At 47.6% G+C, this 14551-nt stretch overlaps 1 protein-coding gene and 1 long non-coding RNA gene across 4 annotated transcripts in view; one reads left to right on the top strand and one right to left on the bottom strand.

Moving 5' to 3' along the window:
* Positions 1-3932: 3932 nt before the first annotated feature.
* The window catches only part of TTC28 (tetratricopeptide repeat domain 28), a 611406-nt gene continuing 600787 nt past the window's right edge, over positions 3933-14551 (bottom strand). For all 3 annotated transcript variants that reach the window (XM_074321572.1, XM_074321573.1, XM_074321574.1), the window contains 3 exons: positions 13860-13989; positions 10536-10643; positions 3933-9316 (listed from right to left, as the gene is read on the bottom strand). In XM_074321572.1, the coding sequence (XP_074177673.1) occupies positions 7686-9316; positions 10536-10643; positions 13860-13989 (1869 nt within the window). In that variant the 3' untranslated portion in view covers positions 3933-7685. The remainder of the gene's footprint in view (positions 9317-10535; positions 10644-13859; positions 13990-14551) is intronic.
* LOC141569227 (uncharacterized) lies at positions 8929-11090 on the top strand. Its single transcript, XR_012492710.1, has 3 exons — positions 8929-9041; positions 9887-10197; positions 10953-11090. It is a non-coding gene; the product is annotated as an uncharacterized LOC141569227 (long non-coding RNA).

Genomic DNA, 14551 nt, shown 5'->3' with positions numbered 1-14551 from the left:
AGGGACCACACGCGCATGCTCACAAATCCTTGCATAGCTCTGTGTTAACCTTGTGTCCTTAGATTTGCTCTATAGATTGTTGTACTAAAGACAATTTCTACTTTCACAGTCATAGCAGGGTATAATTCTTACATTGTTTCGTTTCTTTTCCATTTAAATATACATTTATTTTGAAGAAATAAAATATTTCTTTAAATATTAATAATTCGTTTAGGTAGCTCTTATGTAGTTTCTTAAGGAATGGTGGAACTGCTTGGAATTTCCTTTACATTGATATGTGTAAACCATAGAATTCAGCCACTCTGCTTCCCAGGGTAGTAATGTTCCATAGCTTAATGCTTATTAGTTTTCCATATGTGGCAGTATTTATAGCTGCCCCTGAGAATACCATGTGTGTTCATCAGCAAGGACTAATGCTCCAGTAACTAACTGTCGTGCGGGAGACCCTGCTCGCTGCGCCATTTGTCATGCGCAGAGGCCTGCTCGCCGCGCCATTTTTCAGGCGGGGCGGCCTGCGGGGTCTCTGCTCCTGCTCCCCACACAAGAACGCAGGATATGGTGAGGCTGAAAAGTGACACCCACGGAGCCATAGGTAGGGGAGCCATACCACCACGGTCTCACTGGAGGCTGGGCCCACCGGACGTGCGACCTGCCGTCCGCCTTTCCGCCAACCGACCGACCGAAGACTCTCCTCCACTCTCTCGACTCTGTTCCTCTCCTCTCTTCCGCTCTCCTCGGCTCTCCTCTTCCGCTCTCCTCAGCTCTGCTCGGCTCTGCTCGGCTCCTCGGCAGTCCTCGGCTCTCCTCTGTAGCCGCAGTAGTTATACCAGCGGCCAATCGGCTAACCGGCCACAGCCGACAGCCAATCAGCCACACCCGAGCCAGCACCTTTCCACGTGAGGCCGAGGGCCTGTAAACTACTCTATGGGGCTCTGTCCCCACACTAACACATCGATCCACTTTTAGTCTGTATTTTCCTAGTTTTAAAAATGCAGGGACTTTATGGCCAATATTTTATTTAGGATTTTTATGTCTAGGTTCATAAATGAAATGGGCCTATTGTTTTGTTTTCTTATACTATCTATTTATTGATCTTAGAATTAAGAAAAGCATCATGGAATTATTTGAATATCTTCTCTTATTCTTAACAAATTGGAAAAGATAGAGATTAGCTGGCCCTGTAAGTTTGGTGAAATACCTTTAAAACCACCTGGGCCTGTAATTTTTGAGAGTTGGACAAACAGTAAGGAGTGGTGATTACCATTTTAGTTTTATGGGCTTTGGTTTCTTTAAGTTTTCTTTCTTGCACCAGAACTTTGAATAATCTTTTTCCTAAAAGTTAATCAAATTTATTATTGGACAGTTGCCAGTGATACTCTTCATTCATTTTCTTTTTGTAACCCCCACACCCGCTCTGCATGTCTCAGTCCCCCCATCCCTCACAACCCAGCGTCTGTCTGGATGGGCTGCAGTAACTAATGAGCCGCCATCACAGTGACTAAATACACTGGGCAGCTGGGAACACAGGGGAACACGCGTGTCCGTCTCCCGGCCACCAACATCCCCCTACCCCAATGACTTTGCCACACACACTGCAAGCGAAACATTGGGTCCAGATCCGACCCTTAGCTGCAGGGCCAGGACTCAGGAAAGCCCAGGGCGCCGAGGCACCGCTTGTGCTGTGTGAGATGGTGAGATGGGCAGGGACACGCCCTGGGAGCGTGGGTGCCAGCCTGAAGCCTCTCTGTGTGGTGGGGAACCTGGGGTGCCTTCTCTCCAGGCCATTCATTCTTCAGTTCATTATCAAATAGTTTCTATATGTGACGAAGTAAAATTGGATGCAGTGAAGTCACTCATAAATTGCTTCCTATCCTAAAGCCATCGCTTCCCTCCCTGACAACGGCAGCACTCTCCTGCATTTGAGGTCCATCATTCCCTGCATTTCTGGATACCTCAACTATGTTTGTCTGCCTAAACCTTGTCAGGTATTAGTTTGCATTTTCACATAAACGGGCATAAAGTTGTTCATGTATTTTCTTATTTTCAAATTTCTGCTGCATCTTTAGCTATGCCCACTTTTCCTTTCCTTTTCTTTCCCTCCTCCCCACATGAATGATCAACCTTCTCAGAAATGAGCGTATTTTGTCTTTTTGACAAACTTTGCCCTTCTTGATCTTCTATATTGTCTTCTTTTGTGAGATTCTGACAGTTCTTATTCCCTTTCTTCTTTCTCTCTGGGTTTGCTATTTTGCTGACTTCTTGGATTGGTCGCCTAGCTCAGTGGTTGTTATTTTTTCCTAATGCGTACCCGTACATCATAGCACTGGACGCTTAGGACAGGCAAGCCTTGGTCGGGGCTATGCAGTTACATATTTTGAACATTACCCTCGAATATAAACATTGAAGACTATACATTTTTCTTTTAAAGTGCCACTTTAACCACATTCCATTTTTATGAAATTTTAAATTAACTTTATTCTTAAGCTATTTTGTATATATATATATATATATATATATATATATATATATATATATATATATATATATATCCTGAAAATAGCACATAAGCAGAAATGGTAGCAATGATACTGATTCCTCACTATTTGCTGAGACTTACTATGTAGCTTGTACATGGTCTGTTTTCATAGAATAATCCATGTGTGCTTGTGAAGAATGTAGATTCACTATAAGAGGTCAGGTTCTCTCCAACTCCATTTCGTAAGCTAAATTTGTTTAAACCTACCATATGGTTTCTAAATTCTTGTCTGCTTCATCTATGAATTACTGAGACTAGAGGGTAGAATCTATTATGACAGTGCAGTTTTCTGAACTTATAGTTCTGATTTTTACTTTATGAATTTTGAAGCTATATGGTTAGTTGCATACAAATTTAGAATTTTGCCTTTCTGCTAAGTATTTTTTTAAACATTAGGCTATGAGTCTTGTTTGTTTTTATCAGTGCTTTTTACTTTAATGTCTATCTTGCTAATCCCTTTGCTGTCAACCATTCGGGGCTTTATGCCTTGGTTTTTTTTTCCCCCCCCAGAGTATACAGTTTTTTAAAGAGCACATGGCATATTGCCATCATCTGTCGATCTCCTTTTTAAGTTTAGTTCACTTACATATATGATTACTAGTAATTTTTCTTTCTTTCACCGTATTTTTGTCCTGTTTATAAAATGGTTTTTGTTGTTCCCTCCTTTTTCTATTCCTTTAGATCAATTAAGTTGTAAAAAATGTACTTATTTCTCATCCTCTCATTAGTTGGGAAATACAACCCTCTATTTTTATTTTTGTGTGTGATTATGCATATTTAACTTATTTTAAAAGTAATCTACTCTTTCTTCTCTTCTCAAACAACTTACAACACTTTAACTTCCTTGCTTTGCATATTACTGTTTAGTATTTTAATTTGTTATTGCTCCCTAAATGAGACATTACTCTTTCAATACAATCAGTATTGTTCCCGTTTATTCACATTTACCTGGTTCTTTGTCCACTCTTCCTTCATGCCTCTCAGACTGTTACACGTAGGATTGCTTTTCTTCTTTATGAAATACTTTCCTTGGAAGTATTTAGATACAGGACTCTGGTAATGAGCTGTTTTGCTTGTTTGTTTTGGTCTAAATATTTGTACAACTGTAGAATTTTCTGGTCCTCCAACTATGATCACAGAAGATCAGATGTGTTTAGTCATCTAAACAGCCCCCCACTAAGAGGGCCTCGTGCCTTGCCTGGAGGAGCCAGGGTGCAGGTCAGCTCTGTGGTATGTTCCCTCGGGCTCTCCTCCTGGTGAATGGGAGGTTCCAGTGTATTTATAAGGATAAAACTCTAGACAGAGATACGCGCTCATTAATACACATGGCCACTCTGTACTGCCAAGAAAGCTAGAAAGTATGGACTGTGCACAGAAAGAGATGCAGATACAGCACTTAAAACTGAGGGAACTCATGCTTTAATAGACACTGAAATCACAAAGGAAGGCCAAGTGCCTTAGCAGTCTCAATAAAAATATGAAGTTCTTTTTACATGATAAATTTCATAATATAAAAAGTTTAATGCCATCTGGAAACTGTGTAATTTACAAAAAAAGTCCACATAGGCCAAAGATGGCTAACACTGCATACGAGGGGCATGAGTGCCAAGTGGGGAAGGGGTCTGAGGAAGGGAGAGGTGACCGCACGTGTCCTTACATGGAACACCTTTGACGGATCTGGCACAAACAAGGCCCTAGTTCACAAAGCACATGTACAATCATTTTAGATAAAACAACAAAATATGTGATGAAAATTATACAGTTTTCACTTTCTGCCTACATACTAAAAGCAAACCAGATTATTGCGTGGCGTTTTTTCCAACCTGAACAGAAACTAACAGTGACAGTTCTTGTAGGAGACAGCGAGACAGGCAGGCACCGTACTGCAGACTGGCTACAATGACCACCTGCTGAGAGTCACCGGACAGACAAGGTCGGGGGTAAGGGCGGTGTGTGCGGCCCCTGGTCTCCTGCTGAGACCCAGCAAGTATCCGTGTGGACCATGGATTGTTTCAAATGGGATGGAGGTGAGAAGTTTTTTCATTTTACTACATATGAATGTGGATTAAAATGGAAATTTTAGTAACTCCTTCTGTCTTGGTATTTTGACTTCGTTTGAATCAGCCAAGTAGTTGAGCACACTAGTGAGAATTAAGGTAGAGCCCATTGCTCCCTTGCTCTGTGGTCATAGCAAGGTTTCCAGGAGAGGGAGATTTTATTGCTGGTGTTCAGTGTCCTTGCGTCTGGAGGAGAGTATGGGCAGGGGCGTGCCAGTTTCCTGAGCTGAGAAAGAATTATATCCAATGATATCTGTACATGGAGAAAAAAAATTTTGTAAATTTTACCCACATGCATGAACTCCTTCCAAAGTGGGCAAAGACCCACATCCTGCGGAGGCATCACTTGCTTCTGCCCACAGGGCTCAGGGTGCCATGCACGCCCGTCAATTTTGTCCACAACCTGATACTCACTTTCCCTAGATTGTAGAAACAGCACATTATTCTAATTGTTTTCTGGTATCGATACCAGGAGTCAGCAAACTTTCTTACACGGCCAGGTATCCGATATTTTAGGCTTAGTGGACAAAGAGGCAAAATCAAGAACATTATGTAGGTACTTATATAACTATTTAAAAATGTAAAATCCATTCCTCGCTCATGGCTGTAAAAAACCAGGCCTCTGACCAGTATGCCTGTGGGTTGCAGTTTGCCAACCCCGATCTGTACAAAGAAATCTGTGAATTATACACTCTCACGTAATTTTTAAGTGCATACTTTTTTCAGCGTAGCCTGAAAAAGTCACCTTGATTTTACATCCATTTCACTCGTAGAAAAACACCAAGACTGACAGTGAACATAAAGAAGCAGTGACTCTACAATGATTTTTAGTTTGGTCCTATGATTTCATCATCTTTGCTTTCTTTCATTGAAACTTATATCTAGGACAAAATTTAAAAATCACATATACCATTTGGCTTTTCAACATGAAACCTAAAACAACGATGTACGTAGGACTGAAACCAGGTGAGGATCCACGAGTCCTCCTGGCTGGCTTGGTAACCCCGGGAAGTGGTCTGGGTGGTGGAGGGTGTGCCCTAGAGGGGGCACCTGGGCAGCACCTCATCCTCACGGATGGAGCAGACCCCAGGCCTTTCCTCCAGGGCTCCTTGGCACTTGGGAAAGAGGCTGATTTGCTGAGAAAGAAACAGCCCCACTATCTACAGATGGATTCAGAAATTTCCTTTGAGGTTTAGTTTTTGTTGTTGAGGAGCTGATTTTGCTATCTAATGCACAGTGCTATAAACTTGGCTTTCATTTGCTACACTAGTACTTTTCTGACCATTGACTGTTTTCCCTGCTGACATAAAGACGACCTCTTACTTGCTGGCTTCTTTACATTTTTCTTCCAGTGTTGGAATCAGGGTTAGAATGAGACCACCTTACTGTTTGCTTTCATCCACCTGGCCGTTGGCGTTAAATGCAGAAACCTCTGACGTAGCTCAGAAGAATAACAAATTGAATATCATCCTTTCCTCTTTTCAGAGTACAGCGAGGAATAGGGCAAGTGGTCAGTGTATGTTTATAAGGTGAGACCCCACCCAGGGTTAAAACACTACCTGGGGGTCTGGTGTTGGCGTCTGTCCTGCCAGCGGCTGGGTGGCTGCCCACCTTCGTGTGACACACATACACCCTCACAGTGAGGATGGTGGGATTGTAATTTTAGCGTTACCTAACACTCTCCAACTAAACTTAGTACTAATATGGTTTTCAGCATTTCATTTCTTTATTCAAATAAGTTAATGGTCACCCCTCCACAGACTATTTATTCTTTTGGCTCCTCCGAGCTGGCAACACTTTTAGGGCTGTCTGTGTCCATATTTCAGCAGTCATCTGGATGTCAATCCAGCAAAAGCCCCCACTTCTCAGGCTGTGGACAGTAAAGCCTTCTGTGTGTTCTTGTCCTGCAGACGCAGAGCAAGGGGCGCTGGTCAAAACTGAGATGAGGGGTCATCGCATCTCACAGGCGTGGGGAGCTGGGTTGTGGGAACCTGGCAGCAGAGTGAGATAGAAGTGGTTCTAGAGGCCTGGAGATGGGAACGGAGAATACAATTCAGCAGCTGGTAAAGGGAATAGGAGCTGGAAGGCTAGATTCTGGTTAAATCTACTTAGGAGGGGATTTTTTTTCTTTTTTTTCTTTTTGCATATAAGGACTAATTTCAATCTTTCCCCCCAAAACTTTGATAATTACTTATTGATGACTATTCAAAATTTGACACTTTAAAAAACTTGTTGAGCTTTTAAAAATAATAGCTATAAATGCAAAGTACTATTGATAATAAAACCAAGTTGTTTATCCACGTACAAAAAAGGTCAGTAATGTTTTAAAAGCACAAAGTTGCATTTTAAATCACAATTGCATAGTTCTGAAATGCCTGGATAAGAGTTACATAAAATTTTTAAGAAAATTCAAGTTTGGTTGACAGTGGGGCCCCAAGGACATTTGTAGAGCTCGATGAAGCTGGTTTCAGATTGGAAGCGCTGTTTCCATGTGAATTATTGCATCGTTACTGTGACGTTACAATATCATGAGACCAAAATTGCTACAATTTAATTACAAATCATTGGCATTTTAAAAACCATAATTCTGTTTTTGGCTAATATAACACTTTCATGTAGAATTCAAGTTAGAGAGATTTTATATATCCCACCCCCAACCAGCACCTGAAAGCCTTATAAAAGCTCTATTTGTATTTCTGTGTATAAAAGGTACTGCATATATACCTCTTAGCAAAATATGTGTTCCCTTTCCTCTCCCCACCCCAGAACCATGACCATTTTTGTACAAAAATCCTGTTGAAGAATCAAGAAGAGAAGCAGGGAGTTCAAAGGTAAACATTTGGTGAAGTGTGTAGAAAATTCCATGAGCCTCCTGTACCAACCCCCACAGAAGTCCTGGCTTTTGGTGAATCTGGCCCGGAGTCCCAGAGAAGCCACCATCCGTGTGTGTGGTGGCCTCTGGGCATGGCTGCCCCTGGCCCGGAGAGCGCGCCCATGGCGAGGTGGCTGGTGGCTTCGTGGCGCTCAGGCCGAGTGAATGCCCAGACCCTCCCTGCGGCTGCTGCTCTGAGTCAGTGCGGATAAAAGATGCTTTAGCATTTAGAGGAAGGAAAAAATCTTCCTGGGGACAGGAACTTGTAGCCGTTTCCAGAAGGAAGTCTCAAAGGGCGAGTGGGAGCCGCCGCAGGGGGGCTGGCGGGCAGCGGCAGCGCGCTCACCGCCGTGCTCTCGCTGTGCCAGTGCCCGTTGGGGGGCGCCTTCGGGGGCACTTCTCCGCGGTGTTGCAAAGACAGCTCCTTAAGTTCAAGCTTGTCTGTTCCTTCCTCCTTCTTATTGTGCCGAGGTGACAAATTTAATAGACTGAGGACATCTCTTTTGGAAGTCATCGTTCCAGGGGCCCCCCGGAATATTTTCATCGGTCCTGTGGGGTGCTGGGGGGCACTCTGCCAGAACATCTTCAGGTTGTGGACGGCCTGCACCTTCTCGTCGATGGCCGCCATCTTCAGTTTGTCTATGTCGGGAGCGTCCGCGGGACTCGAGCAGGCGGAGCCGGCCGAGGAGTAGGAGAGCGCGGGGGACGGCGCGCTGCCAGCAGGGGACTGATGGCCTGAGCTCGGGGACATGTTCCTCGGGGATTTGGAAATGTGGGCGCTGTAAGGAGAGCTGGGATACTTCAGTTTAAAGAGAGGCTGGTCGGTCAGGGAGGTCTGGGAGTCGGAGCCGGGGGACGGCCGGCCGCTGTGCTGGCCCGGGCTGTCTTTGATGGACGCCTCCGAGGTGGTGGGGCTGCTGTACCCCGAGCTCACCTTGGGCAGGGACGAGCTTCTGGCCGGCGGCTTTGGTTTAACAGTAACGGGTGACGACTGACTCTTCTGATGGGAGAGGGCAGGCCTGCTGAATGCGCTCGTCTCTGAGGCTCTGAACACGGCGGCGCTGCTGGGCACGGAAATGCCGTCCTCTGGGTTGTTGCTCTTGCTGGTCGGGCCGCCGCCCCTCTGAAGCCGCTCTACCGCGATGAGATGACTTTGTGTCTCCTCTAGAATCTTCTGGGCCAACTCTTGTGGATCAAGCTTTGGGTTGCTTTCTTCTTGGGATTTCACGGTACTATCTGTTTCTGTGCTAGACTGGTCTGATTCTCCCGTATCTGAACTGGCTAGTTTTCCAACTTTTTGGAAGGGTGAGTTTGGGCTGGGGATCAGAGTCATTTTAACTGGAGAATTTGGAGTGCTTATGCTCCCCTTGCAGCTTGCGGAAACTTTCCCACCCCCAGTTGCCCCTCCTCGGGGCTGTTTGTGATCTGGTGAGAAGCACGTCTTTCTGTTTTCTTGGTAGGCTGACAGAGGCTCAGTGCTGATGATGGAAAACCCTTCATATTCCTCCTCATCTTTGCTGCCTGCAGGGCGGGTCTGGGGGGACAGCTGGCTCCGAGGCAGGGTGGATCGCTGCGGGTAAGCATTCTTGGACCGGTCATAGTCCTGCCGTCCTCGGGCCCCCCCACCTTCTGACCCACCCTCGGGCTTGGAGACAAAACTCATTGAGGAGGCGATGGAGCTCAGACTGTACACGGAGATGGCATCTGAGGCGATGCTGTCCGCACCCGTGGGAGAGAAGGGAGGGTGCTGGTAGCCCAAGGGCAGGGCGTTGGAGACAGACTGGGCGGAGGCCAGGGACTCCAGGGAGGACGAGCTGTCCAGGCTGAGGCGTTTGGGCAGCTCAGTGGAATCTAAGACAAAACATACGCGCCCAGAGGGCAGTTAGAATTCTACTTAGTTTTGATTTTTCTTTCAAAATCACAAGCATATTTATATGCATATAAGCTAGCAAAGAATTATATAAGTGTGACTCCTATGCAACTTGAATTCATCTTATAACCTGAAAAACCCCTAGGAGATCTGAGAGGCCTGCACGCTGCAGACCCCCACCACCGTGCCCATCTGGACTATGCTCCCCGTCTCATGGGACCCCCATTGGCCTCCTGCTCTGACCGGGTCGGTGGGCAGCCTGTGATGTCCCCTGTCCTAGACCCACACCCACCGTCCCTCCAGCGGCAGCCCCATTAGTCTACATCCCAGCAGCCTCCTCAGAAGTTTACACCCACGCCCCGCCTCCCCTCCCACCCTCTTACCCCACTCCACTCAGGCTCTTGGCCTCCCCAGCTCTTGTCAAGGTCACCGTGTGCCCAGGCTGCCACCTCGGTGTTCACTGCTCAGTTCTGCACACGAGCACACCCTGCCCTCACTGAGCGCCCCTTCCAGGGCCCCTCATCTGTGTGATCTCTGGGTCCCGCCCGCAGTGCCCCTCGGACGCCTATGCAGTCAGGTCTCCACAGCGGCCTCTCCCTGAACTCCATACTCAGAGATGCAGCTGCCTGGATACGTGTCTAACGGATACTTCAAAACTGAACTCGTCCAAGGCCCTCCTGCCACTTTCAAGGTCACAGCCAATGGCAGCGTCATTGTGGCAGCTGGTCCAAAACACACAGCATCGCCTTTGACCCTCTCCTGTCTGACCCACGTTCTTCAGCACATCCTGTTGTCCTGCCTTCAGACCACGGCTACCACCGAGCCAGCATTTAGTGCGCAGCCTGCATGGCCCTTGGAGAAGGTCAGTCAGGCAGGTGTGCGCTCGGGGCCTGAAAACCGCCTCCCAGTCCCAGGCCCAATCCCAGGGATCTGGGCTCCTCTCTGGTTCCTTCCGCGCTGCGCCCACCCTCGCGCTTTCTAGTCCCTTCCCCCGCTTGTTTTATTAGCATTTGGCAACCCCTCAACCATACTGCGCGGATTTTAATTGTAACTTCCAGGAGAGTAGGCAGTTTTGTTTACTGCTCTTGAACAGCCCCTAACACACATACAAAACCGTTTCTTCACTTTCCCCCCATAACGTTCGTGCTGGCGTCCGCCCCCAGGGGGCGCAGGGCGAGCGGGGCGGGGCGGAGCACGTACCGAACAGGGCGAGCAGCGACTGGAGCGCGAAGTGCATAGTTCTCCGATTGGCTTGTTTCCCGGTTTTCAGGATTACTTCCTCCTGACCAACTTCACAGAGATCAAAACCTAGAGGAACAGAATATATAAACATCTGCTTCCTTAGGGAAGATTCTAGATCCTGAAAAGATGAGAGCTGTAGGGCTCTGTGTACAGTGCCATGGGAAGCCCCGCAGGCCCCTCAGCAAATGGGGCTCCCTCACCCGTAACTCCCGGCCCTCGGGGCTTCCCGTTTGCCGTGTGCAGACCTCCCGGCCTGGCTCCTCTCTGTGCCTTCACAGAGCACTGGCTGCTTTCCCGCCCAGAACTGCATTCGTGAGAGCTGCAGGTCGGCGTTAGGAAGGCTCCTTAACCTTTTTCTTCCCCATTCCTTCGCAGAACAGCCCACTAAGGAGACTGCCCAGGACAAACACTGGCCACTGCCTTGGGCACTGAGTCCAGTATTGAAAGCTGGCGCACGGACGGTGGAAGCTTCTTCTCAAGGGCAAGGACCATGTCTCCAAAATGCTCAGGGTCTGTCACCAAGGGCTTTGAGCTCTGCGACGGTGAAGAATCGGCTACCTTGGCTGAACTGCCCTGCAGGTCCTCCACTCTGTCAAAGCCCAGGGGGGCTGCTCCCCGAGTCTAAGGGTTCTGCTGAGACCTGGAGCAGGCACAGCACAGGGCATGAGCCTCCTGAGCAGGAGGCTGACTAACGAGCTGTTGCCACAACACTTCCACTTAGCAGACATTGCAGAGGCAGCCAGTACACCTCCTCAGGAAGCACTCAGGAGGAAGAAGCCAGACAGACGCTGTGTCCACAGTAAGGCACCAGCAAGCAAGAATTTGGAGCCCGAGAGCCTTCAGCCCTGAGAACGTTCACTCAGCCTCCTCAGCGGATCACTGAGCTCGGCTGAGACGGTGCAAACAATTGGTGCCGAAGGAAGATCCCAAGGGCACAGGCCCTGTGATCTCACAACGTTCCAACGACAGGGCTGCCGGTGCTCAGCGTGCTGTGCGTTTCATGACGCAGCGTTTTTACCAAAGGAGAAATCTGGGTCTGTATTTTTATTCCTACTCGAGGATTCTGATATTGGTGTGACACTGGCATTCCTGGGGGAATTAGGTTCACTCAAGGAGCCACTCAGCATTCTGCTTGCTGTGGGACGTTTTCCTCTCTGAACTCAAAAATAAACAGTCCCTGGAAGCAACAGGAAGGTCTCAGAGAACTCGGCATTAAAAACAAATTAATAATATAAATGCAATATTTTAGTTGGAAACCTCTTTTACCAAAATGATTTGAATTGGTTGCTCCAAGAGAATCGAGTCCTGTGATTAACCGACCGTCCTGTGATGGGCTGTGATGGCGAATGATTAATGTGGAGGGCGTCTCTCTGAGCCTTGGAGCCCTCGGAGGGAGGGAGCCACGTAGGTTATGAGTGTGTGCACACTGACTCACGCCTTACATATCAGTGGGATTTGGGAAGTACGGAGAAGTAGAGGAACATCAATGAAAATCACCCACAATCCCAGCACCAGAGAGCCAGTGATACCCCTGGCAAAGGGGCATCAAAACCGTCCAGTTCATAGGGTAGGAGGGATGGCTCCCCCACCCCCACCCCACCCCCACCCACGGGAAGCTTAGGCCCTGCATGAGGACGAGCTTTTCCTTTATGAAAGAAGGTCTTGACTTCATCTTACCTCACCTGTGTCCTGGTCACTGTCCCAAGCCCAGCCTTAGCCTGTGACAGAAGTGAGAAGACACCCATCCTGGGCGTGGACCTGGCCCTTCTCACTCTTGCTCCATTTGCTACTGACGACCCTGTTTCCCTGAAAATAAGCCCTGGCCGGACAGTCAGCTCTAATGCATCTTGTGGAGCAAAACTTAATATGGGACGCGGTATTCTATTATATTATTTAAGACCGAGTCTTATATTAATTTTTGCTCCAAAAGACACATTTTTGCTGATTGTCCGGCTAGGTCTTATTTTCGGGGAAACATGGTACATTTTATTAAATATAAATGTACTATGTTTAAACCAAGAAGATTGTTGAAGTCAACAGAAAATAAGCAAATAGTACAAATCATAAAGGGCATCATCAAAATGTCCACTCACGGGATTTGGGGCCCCAGTGGGTGGGGGGCATTGTGGGTTTCCCCTTTTACTTGAAGTCAAATGGAGCCAGCCCTAAACTGAGGTGGGCTGGGAAAGGCCATGTACAGAGTGGGTTAGAAAAGACGGCCCAATACTGACTGTCCTGGCCTTATAGGCAGAAGAAACTTCCCTTTTGAAGGACTTGCTGCCCTGCCAGGTCTGGTGGCCGGTCCCTATAATAGTGATTCAGGCTGTGTCATCCTCCAAAGACTCCCTGCTCCCTCAGGTTAAAAACCAAAGGCCATTCCCTGGCCTGGAGACCCACCGTCCCCTGTACCAGCTCATCGGCCTCAAACTTGGCCTCTTTCTGCCTGGTTCTTCCATCCTGCAAACATCCACAGGCTCTCTGGGCCTGCCCCCCCACCCGCACTCCTCCAGCCAGCCAGTCACTAGGACCCCGACGCTGTTTTCTGCCACAGTGCACCCTCATCTTCTAAGGTGCTCCCCTTAGGTTAGGTAATTACTGTCTGTCTGTCTTCCCCATGAGAACAAACCCTAAGAGGACAGGGCTTTCTGTCCTTTGCCTAGAACACTGCCTTGCACACGACAGGTGTTTGCAAAAGAGCTACGATGTGAATGGCACACGGGCTCTTAAGTGGAGCAGGAGAGCAGCTTACAGTCTCTTGTGGTTTAGCAACAGATGCACCTGTTCTAAGCAGCGGTTCCATCAGGGCTGCTTTGCCGCGTTAGTGTTGAAAAGGAAGAGTCCTGAATCGGACAGGGCTCTGGATGTGCCGTTCTGGGTCCCCACGGTCAAGTCAAAGGTCATTTCAATTGTATTTTTTTCCTGCCAGTTTCCAGTAGCCAGTGAAAAAGAACATTAAAACCATTATTTTGTGACTATTTTCTTTAGTTTTTAATCACGGCCTGACTCCCAACAATACTGGAATCTATCAGATTCCTAGTAAGATGACTACAAATGAGACAGACGAAATGATAACATCGGGGAAATGGGACAAACCTGGGGGGCCATTTGGGAATTGTACTAAAGCACTAGGATCTTTGAGTTAACTACTGAGTAATAAAATAGCTAAGAAAACACAAAAACCCCTAAGAATTGACCAACTTTACCCAACAGAAAATAGGAGAAAAACAGATTTTTTAAAAAACGGAACTAAAATGAATTAAGTCAAGAATGGTCTGTCCTTACCTAGAGCTGCCAGGAATTCGTGACATCCTGGGAGCCGCCACAGCTGGACGCTGATGGAGACCTGAATGGGCGCCGACGCAAAGTCCTGCTCCTTCTCGCAGGCCTGCAGCTGGACCAGGACCTGGTGGAGCTGAGAAGGGGGAACAGCATGAGCTCTCACTCCCCCAGCTTTCCTTCCCCTCCGGCCCACCTAGGATTTGTCCCCAAGTTATTCTTGGGTCACCTGTTCCTGTCATCACTAATGCCCTTGCATGTGTGTCACATCTGAAGTTCTCTTTATGGTGTCTTCACACCTGTTGTCCTCTCTGTGGGAAGCTCAAGGGCAGTTAGGTGTTCAAGGTCGTGGGCCACCCACAGACAGGGTTTCTGCTCCGAGTCTTCCTCACACACACTCGCTGCAGGGTTACTGAGCGCAAGACGGGGCTCGGGGATGAGATGAGGGTGGGTTATGGACCTGGTCGTCTCCCTCTCTTTATTTAACTAAAATCATCTTTATGACCTTGAGGTAAATGCTGACGAGGAGTCCAAGGTTACATCCTAGAACCTCAGCACTGCAAGAACCCACTCAAGTGCCTGTGGTGTTTCAGATTTCCTGAGTCTGTGAACACTATGCAGGGGTCTCGTGGGCTCACACAGTATCGCTTCTGCCCCTGCTGTTCTAATGGAACTTGAAAGGTCAAATCAAGAACACA

This window comes from Rhinolophus sinicus, linkage group LG16 (assembly GCF_036562045.2).
Source record: "Rhinolophus sinicus isolate RSC01 linkage group LG16, ASM3656204v1, whole genome shotgun sequence".
Classification (NCBI taxonomy): domain Eukaryota; kingdom Metazoa; phylum Chordata; class Mammalia; order Chiroptera; family Rhinolophidae; genus Rhinolophus; species Rhinolophus sinicus.
This window is presented reverse-complemented; position numbering and strand designations above follow the sequence as displayed.